We start from the raw sequence: 22075 nt of genomic DNA, 5'->3' as shown, positions 1-22075 counted from the left end.
CTGTACGAGCAGACACACTTCTTTGCACGCCCATGCCCCTGCCCACGCCATGCCCCGGGTGTGCTCGCACGCACGCGCACGTGCTGCGCCCTGCGCGCGCGCCGCCGCCGCGCGGCCCCGCCCCACGCCGCCGGGCGACGCGCGTGCGCGCGGCGGGCGGGCGGGCGGAGCACGGGGTGCGGCGCGTGCGCGCACGCGCGCGGGATGGCGGCGGGAGCGCGCGGGCGGCGCCCGGCGACGGGGGCGGCCGCGCGGCGCTGAGCGCGGCCCGGTGAGTGGGGGCGGGGGGAAGGGGGAGAGGGGCCGCGGCGGAGCTGGGGGGAGAGGGGAGCGCCCTGCAGATCCAGCCCGAAACCTGCGCCTGAAGAGGCCGTGGGGAAACGTTCAATATTTTCACAGCGATAACTGGGGCTTTCGAGAGGCCAGAAGCGCTTGGGGGAAGGGGGGCAGCGGGTGCGTGTTGGGCAGGGTCGGGAGAGGCCTCTTGAACGCAGGGCGGCCGGGGAGAGCAGGGCAGAGTGTTTGGGCAGGGCAGGGGCCCTTGGGCGCTGGCCTGTGCCCGCTGGGGCCAGGCAAGTCCCGGCCTTGCGCCCCGGTCCCGTTTCGGGGGGCCGCGCTTCTTATTCTGTGAAACGGCAAGCAGTAGCTGAGATCATCCAATTTTTATTTATTTAATTTATTTCCCCCCCTCCCCCTTGGGTTCCTTCTGCGCCGCTTTTCTTGCATTACCTCTGGCAGGCAGCTCTCGGGCATCCTGCCTTGCACGGGCTGCGTGTGAAATGCCGAGGAGCCCCTTCAACGATGTAGCTGCCGAAACAGTACGGCACTGGCTTGCAGCGAGCCCGCTGGCCTGCCCGGCCCGGCTGGGCTTCCCGGCAGTGCCGAGGGTGCGGCAGGGCAGGCGAGCGTGGTAGGAAGCAGTCACTGGTGGAAAACGCGTCTGCAAAGAGATTCGGTTGTTGTTCGAGAGGTGACCTGGTAATGCTGCAGTGCCCGTGGAAGTCTGACCCTGTGCTGTGCGAGAGGGTTCTGCAGCGGCGAGAAGCAGCTGTGCAGAGGAGAGGAAGGGGCTTTCCGCAGGATGCTGAGGGTAAGGAGTGAAGCAGATTGCTCTGCAAAGCTTCCCTTGCCTTTTGCCGTTTGGTGGGCTTGGGGAGGTGGATGTTAGAGAGCAGCTTTGCCTCCTACCTGCTAGTGGCCTGAAGGGCAGAAGCCTGTTTTCTTAGAATCTCCAGGCCAGAGCAGATTTAAATCACTACTCAGAACAGCTTGTGACTTCAGGAAAAGACAGCTTCCTGTTTAATTGAGATTGCCTGGGGAGAGCATCCTGGGACTGCCTGAAAATATTTGGCACTGTATCGTGAAGTAGGCTGTCCGACCTTGTTCAAAGGCAGGATACGGGATGTGGAAGGTGGGACGTGGTTGCTTTGTTCTGTTGTGTGATACTTGAGTGCTTGTCTTGAAGCTTTAGCTGTGGGTGCTGGTTCTTGGCTTGCAGCATGATGCTTGAGCTGCTCTCTCTCTATACACACACGTGCAGATGACGAACATGAGAAAAAGTGCAGTCCTCTTTAGAGGAACAGCAAACACACAGCACACCTCGCAGCGGGCTCCATGTAGTCATCAGGTGGGCTCTCAAAATCAAAGCCAGTGGCACTTCTGTGCTTTCATAGGTTTGCTATGGACAAAGAGGGGTGAAGTCATTTCTTCTGGCGTTTGGGTACCCAGGTGCTCTACATACTTCAAAGTGTCTACCTCAGGTCTGTGTCGAAGAAGAGCTCTGCAGTGAATGGCATGGGAAACAGTCCTTGCTAAAGTAATACTTAACAGCCTGAACTGTCTGGGATTGATGTATATTCAAAGGACTGTGCATGCGGCTGAGCTGGTTATGATCTGTTGAGATCTGATGTGGATTAGATTTGAGACCTTGGGATGTTATAGAAAACTCTGGTTGCATTTACAGTGGAGATTAAGGCTGAAACACGTACAATTTTTGGCTGAGGCATCAGGAAGTGATAAGCTGCCTTTCTTCCCCTCTTTTTTCCTCTGCATATAGATAACAAGTAGATAAGCATTAGCCTGATGAAAATACACTCCATGTGGATAGTATTCTCCTTTCAGAATCAAAAGAGCTCTTGAAATGCTGAGCTGGATGTGAAGAAAAAAGCTCAGATTTGCTGAAGTCTGGCCTGAGGCGAGTGTTACTCAAGGAGAAGGACATGTACTCAACTCCCTTAAAGGTAGTACAGTGCCTCTGCAAAGGATAAACTTCCCATGTTGTGTGGCTGCTGGGGCCTGCTCCTCCTGATCCTGTTTCTGTTGCCTCACAGGAGTTGTGGTGAGCAAGTCTGCAGTGGACATATTGGCTGCTGTTTTGCTCATGCCAGCCTCAGTCCTGAAACTGAGAGAAGTTTGTTCTGGCATCCATAGCAGGGCTGCGTATTTGTCAAACAACACAGTCAGAATCTTTTACTGTGGCTCCTACAGGTAGGGCAGTGGGAGAAGCAACCCTGTAGAGTGTCCTGCCAGCTAGATCTGTGCCTGGTTCATGCAAAGGCTCTTGGAAGTGCTGGCAGTGAGCAGACAGTTGCCACTTGGCTGCTCTGCCTGGGGCATCTTACCAAGCGGGAACCAGGGATACAAACAACTTCTTGCCAGTATGAAAAGCCACAGCTTAGGTTTGAGGGCTCAGACGCATGAAACTACTGCTTCAGAGTTTTTCTTTGCATGCTTTTAGCCCACAGCAAATAGAGTCAAATTCATTTAGCCCTTAAGGGAAGGGACCTAACCTGTAAATTATTTGCTGCAGGCTTGCAGTGTGCCCAGATGGTTAACGTAACCCTGCTCAATGTGTCCAAGCCCTCTGAGACACTGCCAGCTACAGTGGTTTTATAGCTGCTTTTCCTTATCTTATTCCCTCTCTCTGCTGGGCTTTCAGTACTGCTGAGTAATAAGACTTATCAGGTGAAAGAGTAAAGGAAGTTGAGTGATCGTGGCTCTGCTCTCCAGTGGGACACAGATAGCTCGTGCTCAGACATCGCCAAAGTCAAGCTTGTGCAAAGGTTTTTACAAAGATTTGTGTTCCTATCCCCTAGCAGGGCAAACGAGAGGCAGTAAGTGGTTTGCCCATGGGTTTGCAAGAAAGCCCATGTGAAGCTCTGGGCCTTGTTTGTCAGCCTTGCCCGTGAGGCCATTTAATCTGCGGAGAGACGGTTTGACTCTCCGTTTTGGTAACTTCAGTGTTACATGTAACTACAAACTCTCTTAAAAAAAAAAAAAAAAAGAAGAAGCAGAAGAAGAGAGAACGAACAGCTCTGATTCAGCATATGGGTTTTGTTTTTTTGTTGTTTGTTTGTTTCCTCCTCTCTTGCTGCTGACCAAAGTGTCTAATGTGTTGTCTGGGGCTTGTTTCAGCCACCCACAAGCTTGTCAGCTTTCCTAGGTGTGTCGGATCCGTCATTGCCTTGCTTCATCCTCAGGGTCTGGGAGAGAGGCCTTTTCCCAGGGCTGTGCCCAGCTCGAGTTCTGGGGCGTGCAGGTTGGCGTCATGGGGCGTACCAGGCCCGGGACTGACTGCCCAGTTTTGCAAACAAGATCTAGCCCAGGTGCTGTGTGCATTTGCTTCACTGTACTGAGGCTTGAAGTTCATGGACAGAGACAACGGCTCCGTAGAGGTTCAATCATAGCTTTGTAGAAGGTTGTGAAGCTGCTAGCGCCAGGCAGCTGCCTGCGTGGTTTGTGTTTGAGTTAGGTCAGCAGGCTTTCAGGTCCTGCCAAACTTGCAGCCTCCTAGAAAGTTTTATTGTTCTGTTTGCCCAACCTCTTCTACTGCAGCAGGATTTTTGTTTGTTTGTGTTTTTTATATTATTCTTTGTTTCCTGGCCTGTGGCTTTGATTTGGTCCCTTTCATGATGCTTACGTCTCATGTAATGATAAGAAGGAAAAGAAAGAATAGCAGCAAGAGCTGCTGGTGACTCTGGACACTTCAGTTTAGCTTTGAACATCCAGTGCTGGAAAGAACAGAGAAACGTTTCCCGGTCTGGGAGGGAGTGTGCAGAGGCCTGGTGTTTGAACAGTGCCCAGGAGAGCCCAGCCCCAAACTCTGGGAAAAGGTGGCTGCCGTCCTGGGAACAGCGTGTTCTCTGGTGGCAGTGGATGGCCGGATCTCTGAAGTGGAGCAGCAGGAAAAGGTCTGGCTGCACACACTGCCCCCACCGCTGCAGCTGGTATTCCAGGGATGCAGTTCTTCTTCCAGTTGGTGGGGAGAAAAGTAGTACTGATTAAAAGAAATGTCTGCCATTTCCAGGCCTTGTTTCTATGGAAACAGGACATCAGAAGAACAGAAATGCAGTAAATGCTCTAAAATAATTGCCAGCTCCCAGGAGCACATGGCCTTTTCTCCACTTGCTCAGCCCTTTTCACCGAGATGGCAGCCAGGGGTGGCAGGCTCTCGATGACAAGATGGTGTGTGAAGTGGGTCAGGAAGTGGGATGCTGTGGCCTTTAACTCCATCGATCCTCAGCCTGTCCTGATCTAAACTGTGCCAACAGGAGAGCTCTAGCTCGGCCTGGCAGCTGGTACGGCTGCTGGGTTATCCTGCTCTGAGCTGTGTTTGGCAGTGTGCGAGAGATTAACTCCTGCTTGTGTTGCTTCTGGTGCTGAAGTTTCACAGGGGCTTGTCAAGCAAAGAGGATGTTGCTGGCTTCTTTAGGTCTCAGTTGTGAGTTGAACTGCTGTGTCCTCAGCTCACTCTCAGCTCCTCCAGTCTCTTGAAGGTGAGGATATAGGAGGACTTTCTTTCTCTTTTGCTGATGTTGGTGGTGTTGACCAGGGTAAATCTGTACCCATATATTTAGGAGGCTGTTTCTCCATCTGTGGTCCAGTGCAGAAAGCAGGGTATTTCCAGTGTGAGGGGGAGGAACTTGGGGATCAAGCCAGTGCTGTTCTCTCTTCCTCTATTTCTGTCACTTCGGGGGAAAATCAGTCTTATTTTACAGAGCTTAGTACTGAGGTCAGGTAGAAGAATGTTTCTGGAGGGTAACTTGACCTGCCTCTGTACTGAATCTGCAATGCAAGTAGGGTTGCAGGTGAGTTGCACGATGTCCTCTTTCAAGGTAAACAGCAGTATATTTGAAGATCACCTTGAACTGGCTATGCATAACCTTCCTTTCCTGTGGAAGATGATCCCTGCACACTTGAGCGAATAGCCGCTGCTCAAGTTTGCCAGGAACCTGCTTTGACTTGGTCAAGCGCAGAAAGATTTATCAGAAGAATGAACAGGGGCCTGTACACTGAACCATCTATGCATATGGACACAAGCCAGGGCAACAAAACCCCAGAACTTGGGGCTGATCCAGGGATGCTTTCCAGAAGTTTTTCCTTCTGGTTTTGCATGTTCTGAGTTGAAAGAACTATTTCTGTGGATGGCCAAAGCCTCAAAAAACTTTTTTGCTCTCAAATATGGTTGGAGTAGTCCTGAGTTAACCAAGCACCTTTCTTCTCTCATTCTCCAGAGAGCGAAAGGTTCAATGCTGATTTTCTTGGAACACTGAAGAGCTTGATAAATTTGGCAATAATGAAGTTTTCTTATTTTGTGTAGTGTTCATATTACTCAAGAGCTGCTTGACATTTTCTCAGAAACCTAACAGCTTTGATCACAGCAGTAATAGCAGCGCTGGTGGTCAGAACGTGTCCAGTTCACATTTTGAGAGAGCGACAGGGTGAGTAAGCCAGAGAGACATGGAAGCAGGAGGTAAGATTTCTGTTAGGGGAGCAGCCTTTGTTTCTACACTGATTTGTTGCCTTTTCCTTCATTGAAACAATCAAGCAAAAAATTTAACATCTTTCCCAGCCTGAATATGAAGGCAAAAGTTTTCTTCTTGCATTCCCCAGGGCATTTCAAAATCTTATTTTTGGTTGCTCAGCAAGATGTAGCTGCCTCAATTTTTGATTTATGGTCTAATTCCCTTTGGTGAGTTATCATTGCTTCTGCAGCCATCTAAAGCCCTTCTGTGCTTGGGCTTGTTTTGGCTATTGTGCCCCAATTTACCATTTCCAGTTTCTTATCTCAGGGCACTCTGATGGTCCTTCTGTGCTTAGTTTTGACTTCTCTCTAATACAAACTGAAACATTGCCACAAACTGGAGATAATGGGAATTGAGGTTACTCACTGCTGAGCTGTGAATGCCGATTTGAGATGTCTGATTGATTGGCTTTGATCTGGCTTGAAGTCTAAAACCGATTTGCAGACTGTCCTGACTGGTGCTTACTTTGCTGTTAAGTACTTGCTGAGACTGTGGTTTTCCTCCAATGTGTTCAGCTCTCCGTTCCCTTCAAATGAGTGCAGGAAGGAGCTTTCTGCTCCTAGGTGGTCCTTTTGAATGTCTGTCAGATCCTGTCATGTACTTTGCTGTGTGCAATAGGTAGCCACATGGGTTTGGGGGGCTTGAGAGAGGCCCTCTCAGTTTAGAAAAAGCCTGCATGCTTTCATGCTTTCCTTTGGTAAACAGATGACATTTCAGGCAGGGCAAGTGTGGACTAGAGGCCAGCTGGAGACATGGTGCTTAAGAGGGCATGCAGTGAGTTTGAATGTGTTTAAACTGAAATCTAGCAGCAGCAGTGTTTGAAAAGTCTCATTTGCTGTTTCCCCTCTGCTTGTTGCCTGAAGAGGATTGTATCTGATTAGCTTCACTGGGCTGCCAGAGTGGGCTGGTTCTTCTGAGTTTGTGTGTGAAGCAGGACACTCATGCTCAGATAGTACTGTTGCATGAATCTGGTATCTCCACATTGAATAGCAAAACCTGTGTGTTTCTTGCTCTGGGAATGCACAATTGTTGATTTTGGGGATGGGAAGGTGAGTGCCAAACTGAGAGAATACTTTACTGTGCGGGGCTGACATTTGCATAGGTTGGCTTTGCTCCGTGTGTTGGGCTCAGAGAGCTAGTTGTGTAGAGCAGGTTGCACAGAGCAGAGCAGATGAATAGGTGCTTGTTGATCTGCAGATCTACATTGGTTTTCATTTGCTCTTGCTGTGGAGCAGTAACTCAGCTGTCAATACTGTGCATGTGATGCGCTTTTACCATTCCTTGATATCGGAGTAAAGATCAAGCAGAGTGATTAGTTAACCTGGAGTTTCTCCTTTTGTTGGCCTGGCTGTTTCATTTTGAAACTTTGAATTCTCTGTTGAGGTTTGAGGTGATACATTGTATTATCGCAGCTTTCTATTTGGAAACCCCCGCTCTGGGAGGGTTTTTGGTCTTGTAAGGTAGGAAGCAATTGCTATGCTTGTGTAGGGCAGCAGCACCCAATCTGTCCCATTAGAATCAGTAGGAGGAAGAGTTGTCTTTGCACACAGGCAGCCTGCAAACTCAGCTGGGGGTGAGGCAGGCATTCCTGCGCAGGCTGGAGCTCTAGAAAAGGCTCTGCATAACTTACAAGAATAACCTGTGCTTTGCCAAGGTACAAGCCAACTGTGTCATCTCGCACTGGGAGATGATCATCGGCTTAAGGCAGGCAGTCCAGCGCTTCCTGTTTCCGCTGCCTGGCTGCGCCACAGAGGGAAGGGACTGGATGATTGCAGTGACTCCATGAACAGATGCAGTCCTGGATGCCCAGTGCTCCTTGCTGCCGTGCATGCTCATGCTGGCTGCTGAGAATTTATTCTTTCCCTGTTTCCATCCCAGCTCTCAAGGAAAGGTATCTCAATCCACTTCTTGCCCACATTCAGTTTCTATTTAATTCTGCTTCTTCCATCCTTTCCCAGTGAGGAACCTGCAGGTGCAGGAAGGCTTGTTCTGAGTCAGTGCAGTGCCTGCAGACCTCCAACACCAAGGACAAGCCAGTTAACGGGCCAGCAAAGCCTTGATGGCTGTCCCTGATTGTGGTCATTTGGGGCTATTTTTGCCCAGGGGGCTCTGGAAAATTTTCTTGGGTAATATGTAGTTCTTTGTGTATGTTCTGATACGGGAACGCTTGTTGTGAGTGACTGTGGAGAGAAGTGAAGAAGGCCTGCATTTGCCATGGAGCTCCTAGAACCACCCAGTGTGTCAGGAAAGTTGAAAGACTGTCCCCCTCCCTGCCACCTCCTTGTCCAGAGTAGCAACACCAACTTGACACAGGACATGCCTGGAGACTGTGCTGTGTCCTTTCCCATCCTCCAGCTCTGTGGTTGCTCCTGTTGTTAACTAACAGCCTTCGGGACTGCTAGGATTGGAGGGAAAAGCATCTTCTTATTGCTCCTGGATCCCACCATCTGTGAGATCCCACTGCAGCATTTCCCAATGTGACATGAGAGCAGTGGCTGAGAAACAGTGGCATTGCACAGGATGTAAAGGCAGAGGGGGCTGGTAGCACTGGAGACTTCATAATTGTCAGCAGTCACTGTGCTCCACCCCACCACTAGTTCACGTCTTTGTGACACTCCCAGCAGAGTTAATCACCCTAACATGTGATCAGAGCTGGCTTTTTGGTATCTCTGCAAGTAATGGCTTAATGTAGTATCTGCTGCAAACAAAATCCACCCTACATTGCAACCTTCACTTGCACAAGCGCAAGATGTCTCTAAACATGGGCAGGTGTATGAGAGCGGACAGGTGCCTGCTACCTGGAGAATGTGCTGTTGTCTCCAGCAGCATTGCTGGTTTGTAATGTTTCCTTCTCCAAGTCTGTAGTGACCTTCAGTGCTGCCAGCTCACAAATCAAACTGTGAGGCTGGAGTTTTAAGCATAGGTTTGCGCAACTGCAAAGAGTAACTCTGAGTTAAAAACTGAGAGCTGTCTGCTCGTGGAATGAGGCTGCTCATACCAGGATAAAGCCGAACTGACTGATAGTCCGATACTGCCAGGGCCCAGATGAGCCATCTCATGGAAGAAAGATGGATTTTTTGCTTGCTTAGTCTCTGATGAAGCAGACAGAGGAGTTGCTCAGCTCAATAGCTTGTTTCCCACAGTTTAGCAGTTTGCATTTCTTGATCCCAGCTGCGGAATGTGATGTAGTGGAGAAGTGAACCTGGCTACCTGACACAAGACCTTCAGGTTTAGGTAGATACACAGAAGATAATTGCTTGGCATACTGCATAAGAGCAGGACAAATTTCTGAGCCTTCAATGGGGCTGTGCGCTATCTTTTCATCTCAGGTGTCCTGGGGTCATAATTATGCTGATGAAAATGGTCCTAAGTCAGACAGCTGTGGCTGTTGCATCTGCTCATGCTAGGATTGGCCACTTGTTTGTATTGCTTTACTAGATAACTTAGCAGGAGTATGTAATTGCAGCTCATTTCTTGGTATGACAGTTATACTTCATCAGGAAACCTCTCTGCAAATAGGGATCAAAACAATTTGGAGCGAGAGTTCAACTGGAATTGGGAAGAGGGCTGTGAGATCCTTTCAAAAAGAGCAGAATGACTAAAGTGTATCACCCCACACACTTGTCTTTTCTCCTACGTGCTTTAATTCTGATAACCTGCGCTTTTCTCATTCTTGCCACTCATCTTTTAAGTAAGGATCTTTTGGGAAGGCGTTGCTAGTGTTGCAAACCAACAGTTCTGAAGCTTTGACATTCCAACAGTCAGAGGAACAATTTAAAATCTTTATCAGTTCCAAAATAATGGAACTGATAAATTTCTGCAAGTGGTTTCATGGCCTTCCTGGGACTATTTTTTGTGGTTCTGTAATCCTATGTTCCCACTATTTAACTAAAGTTTTCCATTCACCTGTTGCAGAGTAAAACACTGCTACAAAGCAGAAAGGATGAAGCTGCCAGATGCGAGTTGCAGGCTACACAATAGCTTCCTTTTCATAGCAATCTTTAGGAGCTACTTGAAATGATAGGGCAAAAGACTCTGGGATAGAAGTGTTCTTGAAGTGGATATTGCCTTTTTCACTTCCACTTGTGCAGTGGTAATTGTCTCACATGGCTGCTTATATGCTCTAACAAGCATGAATATGCTTGTAGTATTGCTATATGTTTTATGCCGACTCTCTAACGTCATGGCCTGCTATTAGGCTCACTGTGTTGGGTGTGTGTCAGCACTTGAGTAATTATGATGTCTTGGTGTTTATAGGTTGGATTTCCACACAGCAACCTCTTTTTCTGTGTATCCAGATGCTTACTGGTGTCATATAAGTCAGCTGGATGACTGGGATCTGATGACACTGGAAACCAAGATGCCACTGACTCTTAATGGCTAACAACCACCCTTGGAGAGGGAGCACGGGAGAGTTATTTTTCCATTGTTTCAGAGATGAACCAGCTGTTGCCACATCAGGCAGGAAACAGGGTTAGCCACTCAGATTTGTTACGGACAAGTATGGTCTGTGATGCCATCTTTCTGCTTCAGAGTGGGAGGTCTTCTAGTGGTGTAGTTGTCAGAAGCTCTTGAGACATGGAAGAACATGTATTCTTGTAGCAAAATGAAACTTATATTCCTAGCTGACCAAAGTATTTTTCTTCCGGGATGTTGGTGGTGGAGTTAGTGAGTGAGTATCTCAGTCTCAGGCTGTTAAGTTGGTCCTTGCTATGAGCTGTCAATGCTTCATGCTAAACTGGTTGCCACAATGCTGTTGGTGAAAGACTAGTGAAGCAGTACTGCTCATCGCAGAAGACAAACTTTCTTGTTGGGAGCTTTGAGAGCGGTGAGGAGAGCACAGGGCTTTCAAGCTTGCGTTCTTCCCTCACTGCAAGAGTTCCTGAGTATCAAGCTGGAAGTGGAGATGCAGCCAAGTGTGGAGAAAGCTTTCTGGCTGATACTGCTCTGGGAGGGCTCCTGTCCTTTTAGAAACAGCGAACTTGGATGTGGGGACTAAGCAACAACCAAAACCCAGGAGCAAGGTTTTCCAGGGAGTTTCTGGGATTCAGTGGTGGAAAGCTGCTTGAATTTTTTGATATATGTTGTTCACTTCTCTTGGTTCTGCTTTCTAGAGTCCTGCAAAGTGGTGGCGGACCTCTTCTAATGGAAGAATGGTTGTACTCAGGCAATTTGGGCTGCTTCTCTGGAAGAATTACATCCTGCAGGTAAGTTGGCACAGCGCCTGCAGCAGAGGAGCTGCCTATGTCATCCCTTAAAGATGATCCCTTCAGAGCTTTCCTAATACCTAGATTCCCTGGTGAACCTTCTCTGTAGGCCCAGGATGGCTCTGTTTGTGCCTATGGTGTCTTTTTTGTTGGGGGAGATGGACAGGGGTCTGTGCTCAATTACCTTGCATCCCTGTCCCCTCAACTGCAATTACACAATTTATTGGTTCCTCTCACTTTTGAAATAGGGCTGTGAGTTCAGTTTCCCCTTCTCAAGGGGCAGGATAGCCCATATGCCCTTAGGTGCAGCTGTGGCTTTTCCTGAGCCATCTTATTACATAGATTCTTCTACATCCTTTTCTGGAGATGGTGATTGCTGTGCTATGCCTGTAAACTTAGCAAGACCCAAACAGGTTTTTCTCCATTACTTTCTGCAGTCTTCAGAAGCAACTTTTATGGGTCTGTGGGCTGCCTTAAACCACCCTTGTCCTGGCATCTGCTCTTAGTCCTGCTCTGTGCTTAGGAACTAGCTAGTTATGAAGTATTTAGGGATCTTAAGGCTAACATACAAACCATGGGCTCCAAAATAAGCATTTGTTTTGCATCACAGCACTGGCTTCCTTGGCCTGTTGACCTGCAGCATCTTGCCTGCTGCTGAAATATGCTACAGCTCCTTTAAGTAGCTTGCCAAACATTCCTTGGCAGATCCTGCAGATTCACAGTGGGATCTGGAGCCAGCCCCTTGCAGAGGGCAGTGGAAGAGGGAGAGCAGATCTCAGTGCAGTCTGGCCTTACAGTTTCAGTTACCATGCTGCAGATCAGTGCAATGCTGCTTAAAAATAAACAAATGAAAGAGAGGAGGGCTTGCTGGGTTGCCTGCAGCCCATGCTTGCAGCATAGCATGGAGCATGGAACAGATTGCAGAAATCAACTTTGATCTAAGGGGACCAAGAACTGATCCAAGTTGGAGGCCTTTGTCAGGAGCATACTCCAAAGACTAGTGTGAAGCATGATCACAGACCCTGTGAATTTCTTTGTGTACACCACCAACAGCATGCAGAACAACCTTCTTTCCTTTTGGCAGTGGAATAAAATCTTCCTCTGGGTGTACCTTGGGGCAGGGGTATGTCCCTTCACCTTTGCATATTTTCTGAGGGCACAAAATGATTCAGACCTACGGTACCAGAACATACCCTGCAGTGTTTGCTCCCTTCCTCTAAGTAACCATCAGAAAATAAGCTCCTGATAAAGAAGTAAAGCTCACAAGTTATTAGCAGGCTAATTTAAAAATGGATGCTCCATGCAAGGGCTGGGGCATGTGACTTGCTTAAAGCTGACAGAACTGGCCAGTTGATAGTGATGATTATAGATGAGTGTCCCTGTCGCCTCTGAAGTAAGGAAGCTTAAATGACTTCTGCAGGAGCAAAAGCCTGTGCTTGCAACTGTGTATTAGCTTCTGAGTTCATGGAGCCAGGCAACTCTTCTGGAGAAAGTCCAAGGGACTATTAGAGAGTTAATATGATAGTAAATCAGCAGGAGGCAGCTGTTCTGCAAGAGCTGCATTATAAAACCACCAGACATCTGCAACATTCACTTTTTATGAATGTGGCCTTTTAAAAACACTTCTGCTCCCTGCCCTAATGCTTCCTGGCTGCAGTGCTGGAGCTGCCAATGGGTTTGCACCTAGGGCTACCACCTTGACCTTGACACAGTGTCAGATGGTCATTGAGTCCCAAGGTCCACAGGGACTCTTGTGCAGCAGGAAATACTAAGCAAGGAGCTGTGTGTAATAGGTATGGCTGTGATTGCTCTCTGGATGTGGTCAGGTGGGAGGCAGCAGGTAGCTCTTTGCCCCTCCAAGGAGAAATCCAGAGATGGGCTGCCTGCTTTAATAACAGATATTGAACACTGGGGCAATGCGAGGGAGAAGCTGTGTGGCAAGATTACTGTACACCCACCTCCTGAGCAAACCTGGGAAGAACAAATTTGAGCCAATTGCTGCAGTGCAAAACTGTCTCCCCCTTTCCAGGAGATCTTGAGAAATCAAGATGGCTCATGCTCTGGGCTCAGTTCCCACTCCTGCAGAAACTGCGTGTGGATCCTAGGATGTCTCACTTGCTTCTTTTTCTTCCACTTGAAAAATAAAAAACATGTTCTAACCTGCAGAGGGCCCATGAGGTGTAACTCAGTGGACTGTGTGACAGAGACCTGCAGTTAGCACATGCAGCTTCAGAACAAGCCGTCGTAGCAGCTGCGGGGCTATCTGGAGTGCTCATACATCCAGAGCTGTGGTCCATACTAGGATGGAAGCAGGCAGGGGAAGCAGTCAAAGGCACACGGATGGGGGCTCGCACCCCGGCAGAGTGTTAACCTTATGCAGATGCCCAGAGTCTGGGCATCTTTGTTTATAACAGCAGAGATGGTTACAATGCTAAGCTGCAATCTGGACTGTTGCATTGCAGCTTCCAGCAGACAAGTTGAATAAGAGTATGCCAAGTAGGAGACAGTTTAGCAACACCCAAGTTTGGGGAGATGTCAGGGAGGAGCTGGACCATCCACATAAAAAAACAGTTGCTGAGACAGCAAGTTAAGGAATAAAATATCTTGGTGCTTCTCTTGCCTCATGTGCCTTTGTTGCTGCTCTTTCTAGTCCAGTGGACGGCTGTGCAACACCATGATTTTTTAAAGCCTTTTTTAGCAAGAGCCCTCAGAAAAGGTAAGTGTTGCTGCTTCTGCTCTGGGCATACACTCAAAATGAGCAGTGCTATGAATCCCAGCAGGGAGCTGAGCTGCCTGTTTTGGCAGTGGGTGTATTCATAGCCTATCCCGACTGCCAGATAAAACTGATTACCTTAAACTGCAGTAAATGAGGTTTAGTTTAACGTGTTTGATCTTGCATGTGGCCCGGGCTAAGGTCACATGCAGCCAGTAAAGGTGGCTCAGCTTACAAGAGGAATCGAGGCAGCTGGATTTACCTTCACACCCTTGCTCATGCTCTCCTGAAGTATGGTTTCCCTATGTAGAAAGAGAGCTAAGCAGGTACAAAAGTGCCTTCTCCCCTGGCTCTGTGTTGTCCCCTGCGTGGGGGTCCTCCAGCAGCCAAGAAAAGCTATGCAGGCAAGCCCTGCCTCGGTTTCCCTTGGCATTACCCAGTCTAGCTTGTTCCACATTTTTATGGGTTTATTGTTTGACATTTTATGCACTCACCGCTCCCCTCTCCTGGAAAGGAGCATGACTTTATAACTTTATGAGTGTAAATCCCGTAGTTAGCAGCATATCCTAGCACCTGGGGTAAAACAAGTCAGGGCAGCTGCTCTGCAGGACCACAGGGCTGCATTTCTCTGAGAACTACTGTTCCTTCTACGTTCCTGACCCTCTGCACCTGGTGGTGTTAGTCCCTTTAGCCCAGAAGCTTTTGTCCTGCTTCATGGCTGAATCCACAGAATCCTTGTTCTTCTGACCCCTTCTTCCATCAGTACTTCCTTTGCAGAAGGCACCTGGCCAGGTAATGCTCTTGGTTTAGGGTCAGCCAGCCCTGAAGTGAGTTTCTATTTTTTAACATGAGACATTTGTTGCAACTGTGTCAGCAGTTCCAGCTCTGCCAGAAATCTCCACAGCTACTTTCTGCTGCCTGCTCTGTTGCATGCTGCATCTAGGTAGCAGCTGCTTTCTGATCAGAGAGAGGACAGATAATTAGCCACTGGAGATCCAGACCTCTCCGTGAAAACAGAAATAGGTTCAGCTCTCCAGTATCTGTCTGGCCACCTTCTAGCAGGGCATGTTGCCCAGTGATAGAGCAAGTGGAGTTTTGAGTGCTAGTTAACTTGGGTTAGTAGTATGTGTTAGTAGTACATGGAGAATATGAAGTGTTTTGGGAGGCAGCATTGACAGAAAACTAGAGACATCTGCTCTTGGGGGCTGGAGGCTAAAGTTCTGGCTTTGCGGCTCAAGTGCGTTCACTGAACTGAATTGTCCAGTGGCTTGAACTTGAATTTAAAAAGTAAGTGAGCTGATGTGCTTAGTGCAGACGGATCTTAGAAGTAGTACCTTGGCTCTTGGATATGTTTTCCGTGCTGTGTGAGGATACCTGTCACATGTAGCTAAAAGCTTTGAGGGCAAATTTGCTTCTCCTTTCTTGCCTAGGCCAGACCTGAGCATCCTGCTCAGCGCTTACTGCCGGGCAAGCGTGTCAGATGCCGCAAGAGGCAGCTGAGTGGCATGGGACTCCTTTGCTGACACACTGCTGGATGCACTTGGTTTGCACTCTCCCTGACACCTTGCTGTCACCTGCCAGGTACTCCACCTGCCTCTTCAGGCTCTCAGGTGTTAATTCACGTTCTGACAGGTGGTCTCTGAGGGCCAAGGGAAAAGCTGCAGCGAACAGTACTCTTGATTTCTGTGAGAGGAGTTCCTTTGTCCCTCAAGCTATTGCTGACCCACTTGTCTGGCTTGGCAGGAAGAGCTGCCGTGCTCTCAGGGTCTTGTCTGCTAGCTGAGGTGTAGAGTTGATGTCCTAGTTGCATGCAACTGCTAATTTCTGGCAGAAGGGTTCAGTGGCTGTATTAGCTTTCTGTGCTCTAATTTAACTCCTCTTTGCTTGTTTGTTCCATCTTTCCTTTTATTTAGCTACAGTATTTTTAGTTTCTAGTCCTTTTAAGTATTGGTTATAGCTGCCCTACATTGATAAAAGCTGTTCTCTTTGCTCTCCTGATGCTGACTGGTCCCCACATAGCATTTTCCCTCTTTGCAGGAGCACTGAGATATATTGCTGCAGTTGCTCACAGGAGTGATTTAGGCAGGCATCAAAGAGTGCCTGCTCTTTGGAAGAGTTTCGTGAAAAGGCAAATAACCAGCTAAATGCATATATTCTGTGGCAGCGTAGCTGAGAAGTATGTAAAAGCAACACCGTTTAAAACCGAACATGTTTAGGGAAGGAGACAGAAACCACCTTGACTGGAAAGTCCTGAAAGCTGCAGGAACCTTCTGAATTTAACAGCAAGTCTTGCCTAGTCTCACAGTCGATTCACATGCTTCATTCATTTGTGGTCTCCTACAGAAAAAAAGCAGCTCACGAAGTCTTTGCAGCCCTGAGAGCTGTAAAATGCAAGAGCCCTCTGGTACTTCTGATGCATGGAATACATGTGCCATGAACTTTGTTGTGTTTCATCTCCTTTGAGCAGGTCTAACACTACTTATATCTCTTACATCTTTTATTATTCTCTCTTTTTTTTTATTTTCTTCCTTGCTACAGAAACGGCAGATTTTGGTAACGGTCATAGAAATCTGTCTGCCGCTGCTGTTTGCTGCCATCTTGATTGCACTTCGTCACCGGGTGCATTCAATCAGCCACCCCAATGCCACTATCTACCCTACCCAGTCGGTGGATGACCTGCCAGCATTCTTCTATCACCGGCATCCAAGCAACCCTTGGGAGCTGGCGTACATCCCCTCGAACAGCAGTGCTGTGAAGAACATTGCTGAGGCAGTAGAAAAAGCTTTACCGATCAACATTAAAGGTTAGCAGGGGCTGGGGGTTGTGGCTTGGACTTATGCATCTCTGAAGCCGGGCATGCTTCAGAGGCCTAAATTGAACACTGCACCTACAGCTTTGGTGAGGTAAGTGCATTCCTAAATTAGGACCTGTAGGTAGGATATTCTAAGTTCCTGAGATGAAACTTCTAAAGGACATGAAATTTTCCCTAGATAAAGCATTACTAGGGTGCAGAGACCAGCATCTAAGTCGAGCACTGAGTGGCAATGTTGGTGGCAGCAGCTTCACTTCTATGGGCTGAGCTGCCAGCTCAAGTTAAGTGTTCTCTTGAAACATAGACTTCTGTTCAGCAATCAGTCAGCTGTGTCACTTGCTCTTATGGGTAACATCCAATACTCATAAAGCAAATTGAGTTTTTAAAAAATGGACGTCCTCTTCTATGTATTTTACAAATTTATGTCTGATCAGTCTGTTTTCTACCCTAATAATGGTTAGAGTAGCCAGAATTTCTCAGACTAATTTTTATTAAGATAAATCTTGATGCTCTTTTCCCAGAATGCATCACTCATTAGACTTTCAAGGCAGTGATTTTGCTTTTGTTTTACTAAAGCTACCTGACTTAGTTTTGATTTTTGTTACGTTTTCTGTTGCAATTTCTATCTAGAAGTTGAAACATACTGGCCTTAAAATAGCTGAATAAAGTGGCTGTCACTACCCTGAAACGATGTATTTGATAATCTTGTTGCACAGAAAATTTTAATACTTCAATTTCTTGTTCTGAGCTCAAGAAAATACTAGAAATTTTCAGTGGAAAGATATCTGACCTTCTGCTCTCAATGAAGAGAAAAAAAAATCTGTCCTCCCCATGATGGGTACGGCTACATCCTGTATAAATTCCCCATGCTGACACCGATGATGTTTTTTGGCTCTAGTTGGAGCGCATCCATCCTGCCCAGAAAGACTGTCCTGAAACAATATGACATTTGTGGTGACTGTCTTCTGGGTTTCAGCCTGCTCTGTGAAATGCCATGCTCTGCGGACTGCAGCTCCTACAGGCTGCTCACAGTCTGCCTTTCCTTCCTCTGCAGCTCAAGGTTTTTCCTCGGAGAGGGAATTTGAAGAATATGTGAAGTTGGACAACCGCTCAGGCAATGTGCTGGCAGCTGTTGTGTTCAAACACAACTTCAGTCAGAGCAAGGCCCCCTTGCCCCTCCAGGTAAGCATTGCTGCTGAATGTGCGACCACAGCTCAGAGGTGAACAGCTGGGGCCAGATCCCCCCATCCTACAGAGGGAGAATGACTGTTTTAACCTTGATGGACAGCTGCTGGCAGAGGGGGGCTGATGCCAAGCATCCTGGCTTCCAGAAGGCCTCTCAATGCAGCCAGATGCTTGTAGGGGTGCCCAGACATGCAGTTCTTCCATCAGCACTTTACAAAGCCTGATTGGAGGGTGAGGAGTTGACTCTCAAGCCATTAACAGTGGCTCAGTGCAAGTGCTTGAAGGGCCGGGTCCATGTGAAGAAGGATATGAGGGTGACAGCCTCTTCTGGCCCTTGGTGATGCACGGAATTGCTCCTCTTTCTGATTAAACTGTGAAACAGAACTCCTTTCTGTGCTCCTTGCAGGTTGATTATGAACTGCGCTTCAAATACAGCCCAAGGAATGCCCCCCGGAGTGAGCAGACCGGCTTAAACCCTAACCTTGACCGTGACTGGCACACCAGCTACCTCTTCCCTCTTTTCCAGTTGCCCGGTCCCAGGGAGGCCAAGTTTGCAGATGGTGGAACACCAGGTGAGGGTTTGCTTTCATTCCACCATACATCATTTGCCAGTCTGTAAGACAGACTTTATTTTCTGTATAGCGATACACTGTACAGTATTCACTGAGATTCTGAGTATAAATAAATATCCCATAAATTAGAATCTCTTGGGAAATGCTGGCCATCACCTAGCCTAGTCCTACAGCAGCCAGCTGCAGAAATGAGGCTTTCCTCAGCATTTCCCTCCACCAGTTGCTGTCAGCTGGCAAGGGAGCTCACTAGGCCAGGAAGGGCAGGATATGGGCTTTAAAAATGCAGGGGATTTGTGAGGCAAAGGGTCAACATCATCTCTGTCAGTTTCTTACTAACAGATAAACAAGTTCTCCTTGTGTGCTTGATGACTGTGCCCTGCATGCCATGGATGCTGCAGGGCTTGCTTCCCACTGCTTTAACCAGTACAGCTCTAGAACAAAATGGAGGTGTGGGATGACAGTCATCTTCCTAAAGGCTCTACAAAGCCTTTAGGGAGAGCATCTGTTTGGCAAGGATGCCTCTGTTGAAAGTAGTTGGATAAGAATAAATTTTATTTATTTGAATTTTAAAATTTAAACATGTATTATTTTCGTATTTTAAATGTGTTTTTAGTGGAAAATTTATTTCAGGTCCGGACTGTTTAGGTCTTATGATACTCCAGAAATACGTCGCAACTAAACAGAGCAATTCTGTGGTTTTAGCACAAGTTTATAAAGAAAGCCAAACCACTGAGTGGGAAACAGCAGTGAAATTCCAGGTGCTGGCACTGGTTTAGGACCAGCCCAGTCCTTGACTTTTGGAGCTTCCTCTGTGGCTACAAAAAGGATGTTTCCCTCTATTCAATTTCTTATTCCATTTGGTTCAATAGCTACATCAAGAAAAAGATTAGGAGACTGGGAAAGTGGGCAAACTGATTTTTCTCAGAGGGTGTAGGTAAAACAGCATGAAGGCACTGTATCTACTAGATTGAACAGAGACTTTTAGATCAACTCCCTTACTACAATATTTGTTTAGTCAATCAGTTGATATAAATCATTGTCAGTGAACTCCCTTTTTTTCCACCTTTTCCATATCTGTCCAGGATGTTTGTGGCAAGTAACTTTCAGAATGCTGATTTGGAGCTTTCTAAAGGGAATTCTAGTTTCCATTCAGGTAATGTGGTGGAAATCACATGTAACAATAGAATAGTATTTTTAAAAAATGCTATTTTCTAATGCACAAAAATTTAAGCCAATTATGTGAAAAATGGGCTATATTCTTCCCCAGAAAAACCTACTTCAGTATTGCGTACTCCCTTGGTTTACTGAAAAAGGCCAGAATTTCATACAAAAACTCAGTTCAGTGATATTTTTTGTCATTTGTGATAAATGAGAATCACTTTCCTTAAAAAATAAAAAGCAGGGGCAGAAAAGGATTGCCATTTAAATCAGTTTCCTGCCAGCTTTTTTTTAAATGCTTATGAGAGATTTAAATTGCTCTGATTTTAATCCTTCCCGAGCCCCTTTATGCCAACTGAAATGACAAGGAGTATTTTGATGGTGATACTTATTTTCCTTTTCTAAGAGCTATTTTTTCTTTTCTATTCTTCCCAAATAATCCTTCTCTTAGAGGCTACTTCTCTTCCTGAAAAGGTCTGTGCTGCTCTTTTCTCCCTTTGAATTGATCTGCATAGAAAATGCACCCATTTGTATTTTCTCGTGTTGTTTTGCCATGCAGGTTATATCCGGGAAGGCTTCCTGGCAGTGCAACATGCCTTGGATAGAGCCATCATACAATATCACACTAATGACAACAGTGCCAGCCTGCTGGAGAACATCACTGTGGTGGTACAGCGCTTCCCCTACCCGTCATATGTCAATGACCTCTTCCTTCTTGCCATCCAGAACCAGCTACCCTTGCTGCTCATGCTCAGCTTCACCTACACCTCACTCAACATCGTCCGTGCTGTCGTGCATGAGAAGGAGAAGAAGCTGAAGGTAACATAAGCAGGTCATGTGGACTGGTATTTCCCATGCTGCCCCTTTTGTAGGCTTTAATGCCCCAGGAAGAGCTTCCCCTTGCTTTGTGCCATTGAGACCTCCTTCTTGAGGGAACAACATCTCCAAAGTAATAAGCACCCACTGGTCTGTAACCCATATTTCTGTCAGTGTAGACAGCTCTGTGCATTGTGATTGCCTTCCTTGCTTTACTCCCCTCACTATGCCGTGTTTTCTAACAGATCCTTCCTTTAAAAGAACTGGATAGGAACAAAATTCCCATTAGGTTTGGAACCAGCAAGCGGCAGGTGGGGAGAAGGGATGACAGAGGATTAGCAGACTTTAGGGAAGAATGTCGTTAATCCTTTTGCTGGAACCCAGCTCTGTTCTTCCTCGCTCTGCAGCCTTATCTGCTTAGCAGTGCTGTTGGATGCCAAGACTGGTGTTTCTTTTGGACTAGAGGCTATTTTGAAAAGTGGCTTCTTGAGAGGACAGCTCTTGTGGATTCAGGAATTCGGTGTGTGGGAAGCAAGATTTCTTTTAAATTTAGCAATCTGTGTTTCTAGATTGTGATATGTGGGTGGTTAGGAGTTCAGCTAATGTCATGGTTGCAACACCAGGCCTGAGGGTGCAGGGCTGGGTTTCCTCTAGGATGTTAGATTGTCCTGCCCTCCAGTCTACTCTGCTGCCAAATGACTGCAGCGGCCCCACTAGCCTGAATTGCTGTGGTTTTGGATCCAGCTTAGCACTTCAGGGAAACCTTGTTCTCCTCATCCCTCTCAGCATGACTTCCTGCTGTGATGGTGGCCTCTGTTCAGGGAGGAGGCCTTGTATGAGGATGGAGGCTGTGTATGAGATTGAAGGCTGCATAGGGCTGCTAGTTGCTGAGGCTACCTTATCCCTCAGCAGCACTGAAGCGACACAGCCACCGTTTCCACTTTCATAACGGGTGCCTGGCCTTGCTCACTGCCACGTGAGGTACTCTGGGCCCCTTTGCTCAGGAAGTGTGGGTGCAGCTCTGGGTAACAGCTTGACCTTTCCACAGGAGTACATGCACATGATGGGCCTCAGCAACTGGCTGCACTGGAGCGCCTGGTTCCTCATGTTCTTCCTCTTCCTGCTGGTGTCTGTGTTTTTTGTCACAGTGCTCTTCTGTGTGAAGGTGAGTATCTTTCCTCAGGCCCACATTATGCAGGTGAGTACTGCTGTGCTGGCTGGGCATGGGGATCACAAGTCTACTGTGTTGTTGGCTGAGGAGAAGGAGGGCTATCCTGGTAATTCAAAATTCCTCCTTCTTCCATGTGCCTAATACAGAGAGCCTTTCTCTGAGCCAATTCCTTGCCTAACTGGGTGGGTAGAGCTTAAGCTCTGTGCAGGATGAATGCACTTGGGAATGCACCCAAGAGCTTGATTCATTCATTCAGGCTGGGCCCTGTGCCGCTGTTGACTGTAGAAGGTTGACCCCCCACCCACTCCCAACAAGTGGGCTAGGTGCTTTAACAGCCTTTCACACTGCCTATGTCACCGAGCATCAGGATGAGATTGGAGGGTTAGAGCTAGGCAGGTGCAGGGAAGGTCCAGGTATTCTTGGGCCTAGCAGGAAGTCTTCTTCTTGAGTCTGTGAATCCTTGGAGAAACTCAGGCTCTCCTGCTTCTCTGTACCAGCACTACTAGAAACAGGAGGCAGCTGTCATGGGTGGAAAGCAAGAGGTCCCCTGCCTCTTAGATCCTGTGCTACAGGAGGATAGCCCACACTTCTGCCATTTGGACTGGCAGGGAGGGCCTGGGTGTTCTCTGTCTATCTC

The 22075-nt window shown here is 47.6% G+C and overlaps 1 protein-coding gene across 2 annotated transcripts in view; it reads left to right on the top strand.

Moving 5' to 3' along the window:
* The first annotated feature begins 219 nt into the window (after positions 1-219).
* Positions 220-22075, top strand: part of ABCA3 (ATP binding cassette subfamily A member 3) — a 47787-nt gene continuing 25931 nt past the window's right edge. Inside the window, exons 1-7 of one of the 2 annotated variants that reach the window (XM_062587906.1) lie at positions 220-271; positions 10919-11011; positions 16263-16527; positions 17591-17718; positions 18128-18293; positions 20011-20270; positions 21316-21432. In XM_062587906.1, the coding sequence (XP_062443890.1) occupies positions 10958-11011; positions 16263-16527; positions 17591-17718; positions 18128-18293; positions 20011-20270; positions 21316-21432 (990 nt within the window). In that variant the 5' untranslated portion in view covers positions 220-271; positions 10919-10957. Of the gene's footprint in view, positions 272-10214; positions 10278-10918; positions 11012-16262; positions 16528-17590; positions 17719-18127; positions 18294-20010; positions 20271-21315; positions 21433-22075 lie in introns of those variants that run through there. The other variant, XM_062587905.1, reaches the window with a different exon arrangement.

Source organism: Rhea pennata, chromosome 15 (genome assembly GCF_028389875.1).
Source record: "Rhea pennata isolate bPtePen1 chromosome 15, bPtePen1.pri, whole genome shotgun sequence".
Lineage (NCBI taxonomy): Eukaryota > Metazoa > Chordata > Aves > Rheiformes > Rheidae > Rhea > Rhea pennata.
Note: the sequence above shows the minus strand (reverse complement) of the source record. Positions and strands in the feature narration are given on the sequence as shown.